The 21885-nt window shown below is 38.7% G+C and overlaps 1 protein-coding gene across 3 annotated transcripts in view; it reads right to left on the reverse strand.

The window, feature by feature from the left end:
* Nucleotides 1-21885, reverse strand: part of MDM4 (MDM4 regulator of p53) — a 42202-nt gene that overhangs the window by 12371 nt on the left and 7946 nt on the right. The window contains exons 2-8 of one of the 3 annotated variants that reach the window (XM_053909018.1): nt 15029-15141; nt 13483-13557; nt 8549-8682; nt 7423-7478; nt 3549-3616; nt 2719-2818; nt 155-315 (exon numbers count right to left, since the gene is read on the reverse strand). In XM_053909018.1, coding sequence (XP_053764993.1) covers nt 155-315; nt 2719-2818; nt 3549-3616; nt 7423-7478; nt 8549-8682; nt 13483-13557; nt 15029-15141 — 707 coding nt within the window. Of the gene's footprint in view, nt 1-154; nt 316-2718; nt 2819-3548; nt 3617-7422; nt 7479-8548; nt 8683-13482; nt 13558-15028; nt 15142-21885 lie in introns of those variants that run through there. The other 2 variants (XR_008424564.1, XR_008424565.1) reach the window with 2 other exon arrangements.

The following is a 21885-nucleotide window of genomic DNA, read 5'->3' on the forward strand; positions in this document are numbered from 1 at the left end:
GATACAGATTTGAGCATCAGGCGCACACAGATGGTGCTTAAAGTCGTGGCACTGAATGAGAATTCTTACACAATGCAATGTGTGGTCAAGAGCAACCAAGAATGTTACTCTTTCAAAAGAAAACAAAAAGTTCCTCTTCAAATGTGACATTTACCTGATTTGTCTGTAAATCAGTTGAGCCATTACTTCTAGGTGTATAGTTGTTCCTCAGGTTTCCTAAAAACCACCAAGGCAATCCGGCTATATCCCACTCCTCAAAGCCAAGGTCCAGCTTAGAGGTCTCACCTTGGGTTAAGTTTTTTATGAAGTCTTCACCTACAGCGGTCAAACGGAAAGAACGGTAACTATGGACACAACACTAAGAATCAAAACCCGGTTTGTAACACTTACAATCTCTTTCTAAGACAGATAAAAAGACATGTCTACATCCAGTACAAAAGTGGCAGAGCCAAACCTATTTAGGCTTCATTCATTGGTAAGTAATGACACCAGAAGTAGATGGATCATTTATCAAGAAATCTAAACTCTGAAAGCATCCAAACAACGACAGTGCTCTTAGAGGATTTCAAAATGGTCATTATTCGCATGTTAAACATTCTTACCACAGCAATAACTAAAGAATGACTCGCTGTAGCACACGATGCCTGATAATGGCGCGATCCATTGAACTGCAAATGGTGGCGGCTTGGTGGTCCGACATGAGACAGAACCAAGGCAGCCCAGACCGGAATGCGCACTCACAAGGTTGACGAGGCAGTCTCACCGCTACCACGTATTCAGGAAATGTTTCTCACTAACTCACGTTTTGAAAGGTAACAACCATCATAAAATGCTGAACTCAAGGTTATCCAAGTAAGTATGTCCTTTCTAGATCAATGGGCTTTCCTGGAATTATCTAAAATCAAGAAATATTACAAATCCAAAACATAAGAAGGCCCCACATATTCCAAGTAAGAGATGTTGCTTTGTACATCCAAGTGGCATTCAAGGTGGTTACTAACATAAGTCTGTTGCTACCACAAGAACTTCTTTTCTTTCTTTCCCATCATCCAATCTTTTTCTGCTGTGCTTTCCTCTTTTCCTACTTTCTCACTCTCCTCTACTCTTCCCAATGCACCAGGCACACCAATGGCAACCACAAGTGTTTAAATGTGCTGAGGTACACGTGCTTGGCAACTTTTGTAATAAATAGATCTCTGTCAGAACAAAAGGTTACCTATCTACTTACAAATTATAATGATCCCCGCCCATTAAGTTCAGGAGAAAGTTCAACTTTTTACTTATTCATTACTAGCATTATCAAAACCCAAATTCCTGAGATGGCACCGTATTAAAATTATTCTCATCTATTCAAGCTCTATAACTTCTTGTAAAGAGAACAGAAATATACTTTCCACATATAAAAAGTCTGTCCTTTCTATCTATTTTCCTGAGGATACTAAGCTATTTATTCTCAAAGTTTACATCACAAACAACATATAATCTCTTGAATTGGCTATTCTTATATTTCAAATAGCTTTCTGAGTAGCAAATAAGCAAGGACCTGCAGTTATAGAAAAAAATACACATTTAATACCATTCAGAACAGAATAAGCTCCAAGGTAAACAGGCAGCCCAAAATTCAGTTGCATGATAAATTGTTTCAATTTTAAACAGCGAAAACAATTTCAGCAGCATCACTCTCTGGAGGTTGCTGGAGGTCTAACCTGCCACTGCTCCAAGTGTGAGCCAGGTGCCTAAGACTAGAAACTATCGGACCATGAAACACCTCTGAGTAATTTATGACATTATACACCTTTGTAGAAAAAATGTTAGGACATATTTTATACAGCAGGGCACAGGGGAAACTTCCAAAATATCGACTAACTCGTTTAACTTGACCATAGCATATCCAGTATGGATGGCAAAGAGCTGAGGACTACCATCCAAGGACAAAGGAACTACTAGACTTCTGATACCTCATTCTCAGCTCTAACATACTAAGTACATATCTTTGCAAACTTCAAAACTCTCTGAAAATTAGCCTTTGCCTCAAGCAGACAAATAAAAATAAAGATTGTAACCAGACTGAACATATACAGGTGTGACAGGATTTAAAAGGCCAAGGCAGGGGCGCCTGGGTGGCTCACTTCGGCCTGGGCGGCCGACTTCGGCTCAGGTCACGATCTCGCGGTCCGTGAGTTCGAGCCCCACGTCGGGCTCTGTGCTGACAGCTCAGAGCCTGGAGCCTGTTCCAGATTCTGTGTCTCCCTCTCTCTGACCCTCCCCTGTTCATGCTCTGTCTCTCTCTGTCTCAAAAATAAAAAAAAATAAAAATAAAAAATAAATAAAAAATAAAAGGCCAAGGCAGCTGACTTGCCAGGCAGCAAACTGATAAATGTGTAGCTATCTTCTATTAGCACACTAGGCAAAGGAAGGGACTGGCTCCAGCCCAGAAACCACGGGTTGCTAAAGGAGCACTACCATCCTCTTCAAAGTTAATAATGGTCACTGGGGGAAAGAAAAAGTTTTCAGAAAAGAATGAGAAACAGAAGTGTGACATATGCCCCTCCTACTTCATATGCAAAGAAAGTACATTATATTTTGAGTTGCTTATATAATGGTCCCAATTACAGCCAGTGCTTAATATGAATAAATGCCATTTCTAGAAGTCATCAACAAAAGAAAAAATGAAAAAGAGAAAAAAATAAGTGTATATAGCCTTAACCCAAAACTTACCTTCTCTAGAATTTCTGCATTTATGTTGTGAGGTAGGCAGTGTAGGTATATTGCCTTCTTCCATTCTTTTCCTAGAACTGGAACTTTCTTCCGAACTTTGCTGGAAAAAAGGGAAAGATGTGTATTAGTGCAGTAAAAATGACTGAGACCAGGGGATGTAGCAGTTCCACTCTGGCTCACCAGTTAGTGTGCGGCACAATGGGTTACGCACAAGAAAGAGATCTCTGGAGTTCACAACAGTCATCAAATAAAGGCAACACCTCTCCTCAACCCACTGTGAGCAGAACTAGGAGAACCCCAAAACTGGGGGGAAAAAAATCTCTGCACAAAAGGTCCAAACCGACTGTTAAAAACAGGCTATCGCTCTAAAGCCTCTAGACTACAAAATTAGGCATCGTTCAGAAAACATGTGAAACCCTCAGCATATACCAAGATGATCATAACGTTCTCCCAGGTCTGGGGAAGCTTTAAGAACGGCCTGACATGAATTTAACTGCCGCAAGCCTGTTAAAATCGAATAAAGCAGTTTTCTCAAACACCTATGTACATACACCATCACACATACAGGCACACACAAAAACCCCAAAGAAAATCCAACTGGAGGAACTGAAGATCAGAAGTGCTACATCCCAAAGAAAGATGCAGAGACTGGAACTCTGTTATAGGCAGAACAGAGAAGGTTCACTCTGTCCCTGGTCTGTGAACTCCCAAGAACCTTTCTTATTAAATTCTTACCACATTCAGGGAAAGGTCTTGGGAGTCCAAGATCCACAGGTACAGAGAAGGGGCCACTCTGTACAACAAAAGAAGTCACCGTGTGGTGATTTTACCTTCAGTTGGTCTTGACTTGGAATATCCATACTGTGATCCTGTGCGAGAGCGAGAGTCTGAGCAGCATCTGGATAGCAAGTAAAACAAAAGGAAAACCTTCCCTGGTAATAACCATTCTTTCCACATAAAAAGGACCTCAGCAAACAACCCTGGAGCCAGGTTTAGTCCCTAACGATGTACTTCTCCATGTTGGCTGGACAAGGCTCTCATCCAAAAGGGAAAAATCAAAACTGATAAAAATGGCAAAGACCAAGACAGGCTATATTCAAGATATGTTACCAAAATGTAATCTGGGAGAAAAGGAAAAATAACTAAAAAATGTCCACAGTAAGGGTTCAAATTTTAATATGAAAGTGATTCCAACCAAAAAATAACGGAGAGTATTTTTACCGTATCTTCCCAAAGGTGCTTATGAGCAAATGTGCCTAACTTGTAAACTAACAAACAAACAGAAAGTCTGGCTTTAATTTTTGTTTTCAACTGTTAAAGTTATACAGGGTTATGAAATCTGCAAATCTGGACTTTTCCCCATTTGCTTTGTACACAATAGCACCTCGTGTAAACTTACATTCTAAGTGTGTATGATGACTTCATGGTTTACATTCCCACCACCTGAATATAGAGTTTTTTTAATTAACAAGTTTTATTTTCCCCAGTTACTATCAACATTTCCTAAGAAGGAAGAGGAAGCAGATAAAGTTTTTCTCAAAGGCAATAAATAGCAAAGAAAACAGTAACCTGAGAAACAGAATTCTAAGTCTGAAAGAAATGTACTTCAAGGACTTGGAAATTTTTCAAGCAGAACAGAAGATGAAAACATAGCCAACAGGAAAACAAGCTGTAGAGAACTGAATAACCTAGAACTCTCATTTTGTGAGGTTATATGTAACTGAAGTGTTCCCAAATAAGTCTACCAAGGGTTGGGTTCATTAGCTACCATCAGGTCCAGAGATAGAACACTTACGGAAAACCTCGTCCTCACGTAACAAAGACTGCCAGAGAAAAGAAAAGAATACAGATCCTACAGTTGTCTGATAATTCAATTGTTTTGCACAAAGCAAACAATTTCAAAACTGTAATTATAAACAGCATTATTTCTACAATCATTTTATAGGTAAATGGAGATACTGAGAAGTTTGAGACGGCACTTTCTGACCAGAGTGGTTTTCAAAGATCAATTATCAGACAATGCGGATGAAGCATTTCTTTAATAAAGCAATCTGATTACTGTCATTTGTAGTTCTAAAACCTTACTACCTTACTTAGGCTAAAACATTTAGAAGCAAAAAGAAATTATCTGGGAAAACTACAAAGTACAAAGGAATTTTAAAATAAGCGCAAAGTTTGTCACGTATTTCATTTTACCGGTATACACGTGGAGATTTGGAGAAATGATTCATAAAGACCCACCTTTACTTTAATGGCATTTCGCAACCATCAAAATAAAAGGTTTAACTCACTTGCAAAGGTGTACACGGAAAGCACTTTTCTCATTTGCCCTTTTAAATATAACACATGTAACTCCATTTATGAAGATCAACAGAGCTGCCCAGCCACAAGCACGAATGCAAGGGCAAGTCGGAGCAGACAATCAATCAAAATTACTTTGGTGCAATTTTCTGGTTTTGAACATTATACTGTGGTTACATAAGATGTTACCATCTGGGGAATCTGAGTAAAGAATATCTGGAACTCTTTATAATACTTTTACTACCTTTCCGTAACTGAAGTTATTTCAAGGTTCACACGTTTAAGAACAAACAAAATGTTTTAAAGATTTAATGTTCACAGGAAAAATGTGTTAAGAAAAACTAACGGGCAAATTCTATATGACACCAATGCGTGTGTGTGGCACAATGAAAAGAACAAGAACTGGCCAGTCAGAAATTATCTGTTCTACCAAGTGTCAGTGACAACTAATCTTGGACAAATCACTCATTCTAAAAAAAAAAAAAAAAAAAAAAAAAAACCAACAAAAAAACCCCTCAGTTTCTTCATCTCCAGACCTTCCTCACAACCTTGTTGTGAGGATCATCTGAAATGTCTGTTACAGAAATTTTCATCTTAATACACAGCATGTTAAATGCTGCAGAGAAAGTGCAAGAAAGAGAGAGAAAAAGTGAGAATCACACCCACTCTAGATATTCAGAGAACAGATCAATCAGAAAACAAATTCCACCGAAAGAGTAGATCAGCAAATATAAAATCCTCTGTGTATTTCAAGTCTGCAGTGAATATCCCAGAAAAGCCCTACTGTTTCACAAGTGACTGAATTTCAATAAAGCACTATATTATTTACAAGGCCTTTCCTCCCAACAGAAATTTACAGCTGGGTGAAGTGGGCGAAGTGGGCAAATTGTTCAATGAAGTCAACAGGCTCCAAAATTCAATGTAAGTTCAAAATCACATTTCAATATGAAAGCAAAGTCTCTCTGCTCTCACTTTAAATCATAAATCTTTATTAGAAACAGATTCTTTCCAACTACAGTATTTAGTTCAGTGAACTACTGAAAGATAACCAATCTAAAAGAAACTAGGGATGCCTGGGTGGCTCAGTTGGTTAAGTGTCTGACTTCAGCTCAAGTCATGATCTCACAGTCCGTGAGTTCAAGCCCCAGGTCAGGCTCTGTGCTGACAGCTCAGAGCCTGGAGCCTGCTTCAGATTCTGTCTCCCTCTCTCTCTGCCCCTCCCCTACTCGCGCTCTGTCTCTCTCTACCTCAAAAATAAATAAACATTTTTTAAAAATTATAAATAAATGAATAAAAGAATTACAAACTTGGGCTTTCTTCAAAGGTCAATGTTACCCAAAATCTGATTTGAAGCTCACGAAGGGGCTTCACATAGGAATGGAGAAAAAAAAGGTGTCATCATTTGGCAACGAGCAAGGGAAATCGGGTTACATTTCAGTTATGTACAGCTGATTCACTTATCTCTAACACACCAAACATCAGACCCCAAAGCAGCCAGTTTCCTGCACACACCTACTAACTTAAACTCAAAGGGCAGTATTTAAAAGATACAGAATCAAGCAAAGGGTTAGGCAAATTGGCATTCATACACCAGAAAGCTAAAACCATTAGGTGAAAGGGTCTCGGGGGACCTTTATAACAGATGGGTCAGGGTAACACCACGTGAGCCCACAGAACCTGAACATCACGGAAAGAGGGACAAGCAGACCTTACATGACCCGGATGTGATGCAACAGATGTACAAAGCACCACCCGTGAAATGTTCTCAGCAAAAAATTTAAACTTGAAACTATTCAAGCATTACTAGTTTAATGAAAATAGAAGAAGACATTTAACAACATCACAAGGATACAATGTGCAACCTCTAGAATGTGGGAAATTCTACAGGACAAATGAGCCATTTCTTCAACAAATAAATGACATAAAAATAAAAGGAGGATTGTTTTATAAAGACACTTAGGGGTGTTTCAACCAACCGCAATGTGTGGACTTTGTCTGGATCTTGATCTGAACAAGCCAAATGTGAAAGATATTTCTGAGATAACTGGGGGTCACTATACATACACTGGCTACTGGACAGTAAAAATTAGAGATTTTTACAGTATGTCCAGATGAAAAAAAATTAAATTAAAAAAAAAAAAAAAAAAAAGCACGTCCAGGTGAAGCAAATGTGGCAAAATGTTAACAATTACTAAGAGGTAGGCATCATACTAATCTATTTTCAGTATATTTGAAATTTTTCACAATCAAAAATTAACGTAATAATAACATTCTATGTAACAGGAATCCCTCTCGATCATGCCAACACAGCATTTCATTTCCACCTCAATCCTCGTTTTCCCATCATTTGCCCCCTTGAGCTCAAAGCTGTGACACACACTGAAGAAATATGATGTGACATACCTGTAGTGGCAGTGGCTAAAGTGACAAGATTCTTTCTTAGCATATCATAGAGAGGGCTGTCAGAGAGACAAAAAAAAAAAAATTAATAACCCCATGGTTTTCCAATTTAGATGTTATGTGTCTATCTGATATGTGACCTTCCAACTTTCTCTATAACACACAAAAAGGCAGATATTTTTTTCCCCCAGGATAGATTTATTTGTAATCATTTAAAAGTCAAGAATGTTCATGCCCAAGCCCTTTTGTTACTTTGCCCTCATTAAAAAACTAATTAATTTACATTTTATTTAATTAGCTAACAGCCCAAGATTTCCTTTAGAGACCATTCCTTCCTTCTAGGAATTTTTACAATTTTAATTGGGGAAGGGGTGGAAGGGAGTCTTACCAATATAAGACAAAATGAGCTCAGAAGAAACAGTCATCATAAAGCTATCCAAAGAGAACTGGCTTCCCAATTACCTACTAGCTTTTGACTCTGTAACAACCATTTACACCCCATGCAGCTGGAGAAAGTCACACAACAGGTCAGAGGACCTCTACCGCGATTCTTGAGGCCCATCATCAACCTCGAGCTGCCCGGCAACACTGCATTTCTCTCACCAGCTCACTTTCCTCTCTCTACAACGGCTTCACAGAATCCTAACCTAGCCACGGGAAGCTCCTCCCACCCAGGCCTTTGCACATGACGTGCAATCTGCCAGAAGCTCTCCTTCAACACTCTCCTTCGGGCCCCTCACTCCTTAGTTCTCTTTCAGCTCTCAGTTCAAACCACTTCCTCAAGGAGCATTCCCTTGACTCCTAAGACCCTGAATCCCACCCCCAACACAGCTGCATGTACCTCTTTTCCGTAACACTTACCCACGGTATAATTTTACCTTGTGCTGGTGTGATTGTCTGATTAAGATGGGGAAGCGCATCTACTGTCTAACTACCCTTTAAGTGCCATAGAATCTGAGACTGCGTTGCTCACTGACTTGTTCTCAGTGCTTCACAGGCTACCTGACATACATAGGCCCTTAAATATTGGTTGACTAAAAAAAAAAAAAGATAACCATTAATAACCTATGGAGACTGAGTGGTTAGACAGAAGCCCCCAAAAAGATAAACCAACCTTCGCTCTCCCTACCTCGGATCTTTCACGGAGAAGCTCTGACGTCCTAGCAGTTCTCCCAGAAGATCTCCACCACAATACACCATATGCTGCTCCTGCTGGTCATAAAGCTGCTTCACCATTATGTACTGGCCTAGATAGTGCATGACCTACATGGTGATAAAAAAGCACGAAGAGGTCTGTGCAGCTGCTCCAAAAGACACAAATTCATTATGAGAAGATAGTTTGCTAGAGAAAGAGGAAACATTTATGAACATGACTGTCGTGCTCGAGAAAGGAGTCCTACAACAAGAGAGCTGTCCTCAACCACCAGGCTCCTCCACTTATTCTCATGCTGGACGTTAACAGACTTACCTTTTTTTTTTTTTTTTTTTTAAGTTTATTTATTTTTGAGAGAGACAGAACATTCTGTGCGTGTGCATGAGCAGGGGAGGGGGCAGAGAGACAGGGAGAGAGAGAATCCCAAGCAGGCTCCATGCTGTCAGCTCCACAGGACCCCAACAAGGACTCGATCTCACAAACTGAACTGTGAGATCACGACCTGAGCTGAAATCCAGAGTCAGACGCTTAACTGACTGAGCCACCCAGGCGCTCCCAAACTCTTACTTTTTAGAAATGTAGGGTTTGACAATGATAAAAAGTGAATTTTCCTAGTATTCCCTTAAATTTTTTTTTTCTTTTTATTTTGAGAGAGAGAGAGAATCCCAAGCAGGCTCCACACCAGCAGTGTGGAGTCCGATGGGGGACCCAAACTCATGAACTTGAGATCATGACCTGAGCCAAAACCAAGAGCTGGACACCCAACTGACCGAGTCACCCAGGCACCCCATCCCCTTAAAAATTTTTTCACCAATCCAGATAAAGACGTCTGTTCTATCATTAGAAGTAATAAACATTAAATGTGCCTGGGTCATAAAAGTATTTTCCAAGTCCAGAGACCCATAACTACAAGAGGTTTTTGATGCATGTTCACTTGTTTTTGGCAAATGAAGTACAAGGGTTAATAAGCCATAAGTGCATAAAACATAGAATCTAGTGTTTATCAAATAAAAGTTTAGCCTATCTGGCTTTTTTCAAAGTTCACAACAATGGAAGGAACTCAGACAAGTTCATGATTCAAAATTTTTAAGTTATCTATTTTTTTCATGATGTTTTCTCTAGGTAAATTTTTTTAAACTGTTTAATTAATTAAATTCCCTTAATGACAATAAGAATTCTGTTATCACAAACAGGCCAAAGCAGCTATTTTTATTTTTAGGCCCCAACTTCTCAGGAATTATTAGGTATCTTCACAGAAGATTTTTCCAACCCTGTTCCCACTATTGGTACAAAAATGCTCCCAGGTTCCCCTCCATCCCAAGCAACATTCTGTCCCAGTGTTAATGGTGCTGTCATACCTAACCAAATATCTAGGGGGAAATAAGATGGGGAAGAGCACCTACTGGAAGAAAAAGGAGAAAGTTTTATATTTAGCCTGTCCAACTTGTAAAAAAGAAATCCACTGTAAGTATGCAAAATAAGATCTACAACACTACTCTACATGAGTACGTAATTAAATGTTTGCAGCTCCTGCCACACCACCACTGCCACCTCCAGCTCCCGGGCCCCAGCTGAAGAAGGAGGGGGGTAAGTAAGAAATTCGCTAGATCATGGCTTGCCCAAAGCAGACTGCTCCCAAATCGACGGGTGGTATAGCACCGAGGAAGCCACTGACTACAAAAGCCCCTGGCGAGAGTGCGCCCACTACTGGAGGAGTGAAGAAACCTCACCATTACAGCTCTGCTACTGTGGCGCTCCGTGAAACTCCACAGAACTTGTGATTTGCAAACTTCCTTTCCGGCATCTGGTGTAAGAAACTGCTCAGGACTTCAAAACAGATCTGTGTTTCCAGCGTGCAGTTATGGGTGCTTTGCAGGAGGCAAGTGATTGAGGCCTATCGGTGGGCCTTTTTGCGAGACCAGTGCTCTAACCCCTGTGCTACGGAGCCTCGGTGGGCCTTTTTGAAGATCAACCTGTGTGCTGTCCATGCCAAACATGTAACAATTATGCCAAAAGACATCCAGCTAGCACACCACACACATGGAGAATGTGCTTAAAAATCCACTATGATGGAAACTATTTCATTCTTTAAAAAAACTATTTTTTTTCCATGGGGTCAAAAGGTACCTAAGTATATGATTGCGAGTGGAAAAACAGGGTACAGAAATCGGGTATTGGCAGCTTTTCCATTTTCATTTGTGTGCGAATTTTTTTTTTAATTTTTTTTTAACATTTATTTATTTTTGAGACAGAGAGAGACAGAGCATGAACAGGGGAGGGGCAGAGAGAGAGGGAGACACAGAATCTGAAACGGGCTCCAGGCTCTGAGCAGTCAGCACAGAGCCCGACATGGGGCTCGAACTCACGGATAGTGAGATCGCGACCTGAGCCAAAGTCGGATGCCCAACTGACTGAGCCACCCAGGCGCCCCTTGTGTGCGAATTTTTAATACAAATGTGGGACCTAAAGCATTAATGCAAGTCAAAATGTTTTAGTGAACACGTCTTAGCAGTTCAACTTCACAATAATTATAAATAAACCTGTTACATTTTTCTGGACAATGCCAGCACGTGGATTTTCTTTTTTTAACAAGTAAATTTCTGGGGCACACCTGGACAGTTCAGGTTATGCATCCGACTCTTGATTTTGGCTCAGGTCATGATCTCATGATGTGTGACTTCAAGCCCTGTATCAGGCTCCATGCCATCAATGTGGAGCCTACTAGGAATTGTCTCTCTGCCCCTCCCCCACTCACCATCTCTTTCTCTCTCTCAAAATAAACATTTCTTTAAAATAAAATAAAAATTAGGTGCGCCTGGGTGGCTCAGTCGGTTAAGTGTCCGACCTTGGCTCAGGTCATGAGCTCGCAGTCCGTGAGTTCGAGCCCCGCGTCGGGCTCTGTGCTGACAGCTCAGAGCCTGGAGCCCGTTTCAGATTCTGTGTCTCCCTCTCTCTCTGCCCCTCCCCTGTTCATGCTCTGTCTCTCTCTGTCTCAAAAATAAATAAACGTTAAAAAAAAATTAAAAATAAATAAATAAAAATAATAAAATAAAAATTAAAAAATAATAAATGTGTACATGATTACTACTCTCACTATACCATACTGCCTCAATGCACACATACTGAGAACCAATACTTAAACATAAAAAATTAGAGGGGCATCTGGGTGGCTCAGCTGATAAATCATCTCACTTCAGCTCAGCTTCTCATGGTTCATGAATTCAAGCCCCACATGGAGCTCTTCACTGACAGTGAGAAGCCTGCTTAGGATTCTCCCTCTCTCTCTCTACTCCTCCCAATCCTCAAAATAAATAAATAAACTTTAAAATAATAATATTAAAATTAAAAAAAATAAACAATTGGTGGGGGCACCTGTGTGGCTCAATCGGTTGAGCATCCAACTCTTAATTTTGGCTCAGGTCATGATCCCAAGTTAGTAGGACTGAGCCCCATGTGGGGCTCCACCCTGAGCGTGCAGCCTGCTTAAGATTCTCTCTCTCTCTCCCTCTGCCCCTCTTCCCACTCATGCTCTCTCTCTCTAAAAAGTATAATAAATAATAAAATAAAAAATTAAGAAATTCTTTACGCACCAGAGAGGATCAAGATTCGTAATAGAGAGCTTCATGTAAACTGACTCTGTCCAACTTTTCCCCAGTAAAACATTCTCTGACCAATATGTACTTAATTTATTCTTAACCCAGGCAAAGTCTGCCATGTTATTAAAGGAGATAGCATAATTTATTATAACTTTATTGAGATAAAAATCCATACTTCAGTAATAGTTTGGAAAAAAAAACTTAGAGAACTCTACAGATACAATTTAAGATGATGCACTTAAATTTAAAATGATAAAGGAAATATGGGTATTGTAGAAAAAAATGCTTCTAATTTATTTCCTTGAAAGATCGAACAGCTCAGGAAATAGGAGTATTCTAGAAAAAAAATGCTTCCAATTTGTTTCCTTGAAAGATCCAACAGCTCAGGAGGGGTACCTGGGTGGCTCAGTCAGCTGCGTGTCCAACTATGGCTCAGGTGAAGATCTCACAGCTCATGAGTTCGAGCCCCAAGTCAGGCTCTGTACTGACAGCTCAGAGCTTAAAGCCTGCTTCGGATTCTTGTGTTTCCCTCTCTCTCTCTCTCTCTCTCTCTCTCTCTCTCTCTCTCTCTCTCTCTCGGATTCTTGTGTTTCCCTCTCTCTCTCTCTTTTTCTCTCTCTCTCTCTGCCCCTCCCCCGCCCACACTCTCTCTCAAAACTAAATAAACATTAAAAAATTAAAAAGAAAACTATTATAGCTCAGGAATGCAGTGTTGCTAGTAGGTCTTAAGCTTTTCAAAAAAGTCAAAAAAAAGCTTGATAGTTTTGTTTCCTCCAATTAGAAAAGGTTAGATTTTTACCCTACTAAATGTAAGCAGTTCAAAGAGATTAACATTTTAATATTGAGTTTTTCCACTTAAGGAATTCAATTTGTTTTTCTTAAGAAAAAAAAAACCTTTAGATGCTAAATAAGTTATTTAAATGCATAAGTGTTTAAAGTAACTCACAGTGCTCAGAAGAGTATCTGACACATTTATAATGGAAAACTACTGCATTTAATTCCTGCCTGGCAGTATATCCTATAAATCATAGACAGTGTCATTTTTTAAATCTTGTACACGCTTTGCATTTTAACTCTGAGATCAATGAATTCATGGTTAATTTTAGGTTTGGCTGACAACACACTTCAAGAGGAAATTTAAAGGAAATAATGAAATTCAATTTAGCTTGATGATCTTTAATATAAAGAAAAAGTTGCCTCTCTAGCACCTCAGAAGTAGAATTTGCTTTCTTAGGCCTGATTTCAGAACTATATATTCGTCAGCTTCTACTTCTTCGCTGTTCTTACAACTGAGAATTTTCTTTGATGGCTTACCTCTTTAACAGTGAACATTTCACCTTGTGCACCTGCTGCCTGCAAAATCTTCAAAAGTGGCAGTTTTGGTCGTACCTGACAGAAACAAAATAAACCTGCTATTTACATTTCAATTAGATTGGTTTCTGAAACCCTAAGGAATAAGAGAACCCCCTTAAATATTTTTTTGTTTGTTTACAAACCCTGGTAGAAATACTTATCATCTAATCACATACAACCTTCCAATATATAAAGTAACTGCAGATGATCAGACTACTACTTGTTACCTTCCTGAAAAATCACATTTTCAAAAGACAGGACATTCACACCTACTAGCACAGCCATAAGAAAAAGAAAAAAGGGAAAAAACAGCCTTCCACACTGGCAAGGATGTGGAAAAACTGGAACCACTGTGCACTGCTGGTGAGAATGTAAAATGGTTCAGCTGCTGTGGAAAACAGTCTGGCAGGTCCTCAAAAAATTAAACACTGACTTACCATATGACCCAGCAGTTCCACTGCTACATACGAACCCAGAACTGAGAGCAAGACTCAAACAAGTATTTGTACACCAGTGTTCACAGGTGAACAGATATGACAGGTGAACAGACGAACAAGATGTGGTATATACATATAAGGGACAGTGACTTTGACATCCCTTGACTGACTGCAGAGTCTATCTTCAGCCACACAATTTTATTTTAAAACTTTTATGGTCAAATTTGTCTCTCTCGTCCTCTCACCACCTCTTTGGTTTTGTTTTACTGAAGGCCTCCGTCATCCTAAAGTTTCACACGCATTTCCTAAATTTTCTTCTAATATTATTTTACTTTTTACGTTTAATCTTTATCTATCTGGGATTTGTTTTTGCACAAAGTTTGAGGTCTTCATTTGTTTCCTTCCAGAGATGGACAATTACATCGAAACCATTTACTACATAAGCCACATCTTCCCCCATCAAACCCAAATTCCACCTTTATCATGTACTGAGGTACATAATACTATATATTGTGCAATATTTATGAAAATAAAACACAAAATTAAGTCTTTTTATATGTTAGAGGAAAAGATCTGGAACAAGACACACCAAAGTGTTATCTCAGAGGGAAGGGACTTTGGGGGAAGAAGGGAAGACATGGTCAAGGAGTCCCTACAGATAAATACTTTATAGATAAATACATTAGAAAACTGAATATTTTATAAGAATACATTTGCAATATTTTAGTTGCAATTTAAAATTGATTTTTAAAGAAAACAGACCGGTTAAAATGAAGTGAGAGAAACAGAAACCAAACATATATCTTGGCCCCAAATTCTCCACTGGCCACCCATACCGTAAAACACAATAATTTTCAAAAGGTACCATACTTTGAACAATCTGGAACCTCTATATATTTACTTAATCAATAATCCGAATTTTGCACACTGATACCATTCACTAGTTTCCCTAATAAGACATTTTAAAAAATAACCCTTTCTGCTCTACATAAAATCCTTCAGTCAGTAAAGTCACCTACATGCCCCAATTCAGATTTTTGAAAACTAGAAATGGCTTAAATATGATTTACCTGATTGGTTTGTTCTGCAGAGATCCTGCAAGCACTGTCAGAAGTTGAACACTGGGCAGAGGTGGAAAATGATGTCATTTTGGCAGTGAAGAAATTGCAGTCTGTTGATAAATCTAAAAGGGAAAAAAAAAACATGATGAAACCTCTTCTAAAGTAGAAAATTTTCTCTTTTAAGATTTACAAAATAGCAGCCAGCGGAAGGAAAAAGACACGTGTATCAGAGCGCCCTACAGAAATGCAATATATCCATAATGAGGTTCTTGATACCCTTCTGATCACTTCCTAAGTTCAGATCCTGCAAACAACTGAAGAGTTTAATTAAGAGTAAGAACCATCTATGCTTCCCTCAGGTGAAGCCTGAAACAGGTTTAGGCATGCTCCAACCCCCACAGTGATGATAATGAGTAAACTGTTTTAGCTGAAAGTCAAATTTACAATCATTACCTCCCCACTGCATATCAGAGTTTCAGTAACTCCTCCTCTCTTTGGACAGTGCTCAAGAGCACCCCCTGGAAGACAACAGTTGTGGAGCTGGGGGAATTACCAAGATTAAGTAATAGATTTAAGATGCCAAGAGCACATCAAGAAAAACCTTTACAACATGTTGAAACATGTCTTGGCAAGGAACCACAGGACAGTGAGAATCAAAATACTCAGCATCAGTTAAAGCAGCTTTTAACATGCGCCAAACCCAAAGAGCATAGCAACTAAATACCTACAAAATGGGTTAAGCCAAGGTGGACATATATCATCACGGAAAGATACAGCATGAATTGGAGAAAGAGAGAGTAAGGTTTAGTTAAAATTGTCACTTTCCACCATCTCTCCTTAAAAAAAGAAAAAAAAGGCTATAAGGAAAAATAAACTTTTAAACAAACTTGTTTATCTTCAGGTCTTTTTTTAGTAAAAAGGTGATAAACGATCAGTGACATTTATCAGTAACAAGCCACATCAGGGGAAGGGTGAAAGAGGACTGGAAAAAAGGACAAATACTCTGGCTAAAACCAACAAGATTCCTCAATCTTCTGAGAACAAGAACACTTACTAACTGCAATAAAATATGAATTCCTCCCTCCCCCATCTGCTTCCCTTGCAACAGAATGGGAAGTCAGACAGGATAGAAGCATAATTTACAATTTTAAAGCAGCTAGCTTTTAATTAGCATTTCAAACCTTATACATAAAACACCAATCCTGATCTCTCCAAAACCTGCCAGTCCTTGTAGCTTTCTCCATTTCAGCAAATGGCAACTCTATCCTTTCAGTTGCTCAGGTCAATGACCTCCAAGCCATCCTTGATTCCTTTTTCTTTCACTCCACACCCAGTTCATAAATAAATTATAAAGCTGTATCTTCAAAATATATCCAAAATCTAACCATTTCTCACCACTTCCATTATTACTGCACTAATCCAAATGACCTACCTCTCAACTGCACTACCCTCCAGTTTTCTTGCTTCCACCCTTGCCCCACTAGCTCCTAATCTCCTCCTTTTGTCTGCTCAAATGTCAGTTTACCAGGGAAGCCTTCCATGACTACCCATTTTTAAAACCACAACTCCCAACCCCCAGTATTCCCTATCTCCTTCCCTGCCTTATTTTTCTTTACTGTCCTGGTCACTATACATTTTAAGCACTTATCATGTAAAACATAAGGAGCAAGTTTTTGTATTTGTTCATTAATAAATCCTTGGTGCCTAAGCTGACAATTATACACACTGTAAAGCAACATGATGTATATAAATATCAATAACAGTGTGGAAGGGAGCGTGGGGGCTGGCTCAGTTGGTGGAGCACCCAACTTTTGATCTTGGGGGTTTAAGTTCGAGCCCCATGATGGGTCTACACATAAAACTAAAATCTTAAAAGAAAAAAATAGTAACAGTGTGGATGGTCTCCAAAAATGGTCCCCAATGAACCACATCAATCAAAACAATACAGTGGAAGTGAGATAATGTGCCAATTCCAAGCCTCGCAGCTTCATTTTTTGTGCTTTTTGGAGGCCTCTAAAATCTGACTCCTTTACTGGAGATCACACAAAAGGACCAAGTGGAGAGTATCAATTGTGCATTTGAGCCCAGCCTTCCAGCCATTCCCTCCAAAGCACCACATTCCAGCACCAGCTGTCACCTGACTACAGCTGCAGGCAGACAAGTGAAGAACCATTCAACTCAGACCACAGAATAAATAAATAAAATGGCTGTTGTTTTAACTAAGTTGTGGTTTAGATAATCAAAACAAATGGCAGACTCACACAGAGCTTACTCTATACCAGACACATATATTAACCCACTTAATAATCCTCTGACATACACAATATTATTGCCTTTGTTTTACATCTAAGGCAAGAGATAACACAAGATAATACAATTTAGTGAACTACTAGAGTCAAGATTTCAACTCAAAAGAGTTCTGAAGTCCCCACACAGTAATTTTTGCCCATTAGACCTCAATACACAGAATTTTACAAAATGGATGTTTACGAGTTCTCTATTCCATTTATCAATCTTCTCATCCCTCACATTCCCAATGATCAATCTTTCTAGTGCTTATTTAACACTGTTTTAATTCCTATCTTATAATGAGTCTATCCGGTTAATCAAGTCTTCTCCCTGTTTTTTTCCCACTCCACCTCCTCCCTATTCTTTTTCAGAAGTGACCAGATATTCTTGGCGCTCTACCTTTTTAAGTTTTCAATGTAAATTCTAGTATAGTTAATATACAGTGTTCTATTAGTTTCATGTGTACAATACACTGATTCAACAATTCTATACATTACTCAGTGCTCATCATGGTAAGTGTACTCCTTAATCCCCATCACCTATTTCACCCACCCCCCCCCCACCCACCTCTGCTCTGGTAACCATCAGTTTTATAGTTTCTCTACAAGAGTCTGTTTCTTAGTCTCTTTTTTTCCCTACGCTTGTTTTGTTTCTTAAATTCCACATTGGTGAAAGCATATGGTATTTGACTTTCTCTGACTTATTTCGCTTAGCATTATACTCTCTAGCTCCATCCATATTGTTGCAAATAGCAAGATTTCCCTTCTTTATAGCTGAATAATATTCCAATATATTGTGTATAAATACCAATCTTCTTTATCCACTCATCTATTGATGGATACCTGGGCTGCTTCCATAATTTGGCAATTGTAGATAATGCTGCAATAAACATAGGGGAGCATGTATCCCTTTGAATTAATGTTTTTGTATTTCGGGGGTAAATACCCAGTAATGCAATTACTGGATCAGAGGATAATTCTATTTTTAACTTTTTCAGGAACCTCCATTCTCTATGCCACAGTGGCTGCACCAGTTTGCATCCCTGCCCCCTTAACTCTTCCATATTCATATGGAATCATGTACATGTGATTAGTATCAACTTATCAAGTTCCATCAAAATCCCTGTTGGGATTCTGAATGAAACTACATTTAATATACAGATCAAATTGTTTTCCAATCATTAACATCATATATTTCTCTATTAGTTATTTAATTACTTTTAGTAAAATTGTGTTTCCCTTTAAAGATCTAACATATTTGTGTTAGAATTTCTAAAGCACATTTTGATATTACTGTGATGCTTTCTCTTTATGATTTTTAGTAGTTTTTGCATATATACAGAAATACAAATGACTTTCATTAATCTTTTATCCAGTCACTTGGATAAAATTTACATATAAGTTTACATAATTATCTTTCTTTACATAATTTTTTCTAATAATTTGTAGAAGTTTCTGTTTTCTATGTAAATGTTATATCATCTGCAGATAATAAAATCTCATTCCCTCCTTTCCAATTCTTGTGCTCCTAATTTCTTCTGTCTTCTGCTTAGGACTGTCAATACAATGTTAAATACACATTAATGATAATGGGCATCTTTGTCTCGGATTTTAAAGGAAGTGCTTCTAATGTTTCCCCATATCATGTTTGTTTTTTAACAGCTACTCTTTATTAGTTTAGAAGAGTTCCTTTCCTTCCTCATTAACAAAAATGTATCACGGAAAAGTGATTTGTAAAATATTGTTTCTGTAGCTATTGAAATGATCATAATTTTTTTTCTTTTAATCTATTAATGTGATGACTCTGGAACTTCATTTAGGGACTTTCTAGTATTAAATCCTTAGAGGGTGCCTGGGTGGCTCAGTCGGTTTGCTGCCTGACTTCGGCTCAGGTCATGATCTCACGGTTCATGGAGGTCGAGTCCCACGTCGGGCTCTGCTCTGACAGCTCAGAGCCTGGAGCCTGCTTCAGATTCTGTGTCTCCCCATCTCTCTGTCCCCCCACTGCTTGCACTCAGTCTCTCTCTCTCTCAGAAAATAAACATTAAAAAAATTAAAACCAAAGTAAATCCTTACACACCTGAGATAAACCACACTTGGTTTGGGGGTATTATTTTTTTGCACACTATTGGTACACTATTGCATTTTGTACACTATTGCTATTTTGTTTAAGTTGTAAAGTCTATATTAAGGAGTGAAATGGGTCTGCAATTTTCCAGCCATGTCTTTGTCTAGTTTGGTTATCAGGGCTAGCAGGCCTACTAGAATAAATTGAATAGTCCCTAGTTTTCTATTGCCAGGGGAAAAAACTCCACAAAATTGAGATGGTCTGGTCCTTGAAAGACTGGTAGAATTCACCTTTGAAACATAAAACTCAGTGTTTCTTTGTGGGAAGATTTTTTTTTTTTTTAACATTTATTTATTTTTGAGACAGAGAGAGACAGAGCATGAATGGGGGAGGGTCAGAGAGAGAGAGAGGGAGACACAGAATCGGAAACAGGCTCCAAGCTCTGAGCTGTCAGCACAGAGCCGGATGCGGGGCTCGAACCCACGAACCGCGAGATCATGACCTGAGCCGAGGTCGGACGTTTAACCGACTGAGCCACCCAAGCGCCCCTGTGGGAAGATTTTTAATCACTTTATTTTGAGACAGCACGTGCACATGCATGAGCCGGGGAAGGGGCAGAGGGAGAGAGAATCTTAAGCAGGCTCCATGCTCAGCCCAGAGCCCAATGAGGGACTCGATCCCACGAACCTGGGTTCATGACCTGAGCCGAAATCAAGAGCTGGATGCTCAATAGACTGAGCCACTCAGGCACCCCCAACCATTTTAATAAATATTAGATTTTTCAAGCTTGTTATTTCTTCTTGCATTTGTCTAAGTTTTCAAAATTATTGGCACATAATTGATGGTATTCTCTTTCTATCTGTATACAAATGCATCTTCCTTTATATTAATGATATTATATCTTTACTACCTCTTCTACTTTTAAAAATTTATTGTTGGTCATTTCCTGATCTCTTAAGACATTTAGCTTACCCCTTCTCTTATAATTTGAATACTTAAGACTAAAATTCCTTCCCCCTCCCACCCTAGCACAATTTTTAATTCAGCCCACAGATTTTGCTATATGAAGTTTTCATTATCACTCATGTATATTTTTAAATTTCCATAATTTTATAAAGCCATGAGCTTTATAGCTATGCCTATGCAGTGATTTTTCCAAATTTATGTTTTTGAACTCCTAATTTAAAAGCACTGTAGGGCAATATCATCCTCTCTGTAGAACTTATTCTTCGAAAATTTTTTTCTTTTTTAATTTATTTTTGAGAGAGACAGAGCACAAGGAGGGGAGAGGCAGGGAAAGAGGGAGACATAGAATCCGAAGCAGCCTCCAGGCTCTGAGCTGTCAGGGCAGAGCCTGACACAGGGCTCAATCTCACAAACTGTGAGATCATGACCTGAGCTGAAGTTAGACACTCAACGGACTAAACCACCCAGGCACCCCAGTTCTTTGAAATTTTTAAGGCTTTCACCTGGTCTAGTTGGTGACCATTGTATAAAATATGCTTGCAAAACTCCATGTACGTTAGGTTAAGCCTGTCAACTTTTTACAATCTTACACATCTAATTTATCAGCCTGACCTACAATTAAGAGAGATGTAATAAAATCTACTATAATGGTGGATTTGTCCATTTATCCCAGTGTGAGTTCTACCAATTCTGCATCATCTATTTTAAAGACTTTTAATCAGAGGCATGCATGCTTTAAATTGCTGTATATTCTTGGTGAACTGTCATTATATTATTGTCGCTATACTGCCATTATATAGTGATTATCGTTATGTAGTAATTCTTTCCACCCCAATTAACACACTGTCCTAAAGTATATTTTACCTAACATTAGTAAGGTCATGCCAGCTTCCTTTTAGGTTTCCAGGTATGTATTTTCTCAATCTTTTTCTTTCCATCTTTAAATGCCATTAAACCTTTGGGGTGTCCCTTGTAAAAAGCATGTATCTGGACTTTGGGTCAGGCCGGGAGGGTTAATCCACCTTGTCAGTTTTTACCTTTAACTAGTAAATTTAGTCCATTCGCTGTAATTAATATATATATGGATCTGTTCCTACCACCTTGACTTAGCATTCATCTGTTCTACTCTTCCTATGCTTCTTTCTAATATGTTACCTTTCTTAAAAATTCTCTCTCCATCACCCTGCTAGTAAGACAAGAACTTTAGCATGATACCACCTGGACTTTAAATTCTGGAATAGATGTATTTTTCTCTTCTTTTTTTGCCTTAGCCCTTACAATAAATATCAAAGAACTATAATCACCTTTACTTCATATATCTTCTTGTAACATGTCTCAGATTTGAATCTCTCAGTACTTCATCCAGAACTATGTTCAATATGGGTCTTTGTATGGCAAGGCTTCCAAGACTTCATACACCTGAGAATATTTTTATCATTCCCCTCCTATTTAAATGAATGTGGTTGGGTATAAGATTCTAAGTTTCTCTCGGGGCGCCTGAGTGGCTCAGTCGGTTGAGTGTCCAACTTCAGGTCATGATCCCA

This window comes from Panthera pardus, unplaced genomic scaffold (genome assembly GCF_024362965.1).
Source record: "Panthera pardus isolate Hobbes unplaced genomic scaffold, ASM2436296v1 HiC_scaffold_21, whole genome shotgun sequence".
Taxonomy (NCBI): Eukaryota; Metazoa; Chordata; class Mammalia; order Carnivora; family Felidae; genus Panthera; species Panthera pardus.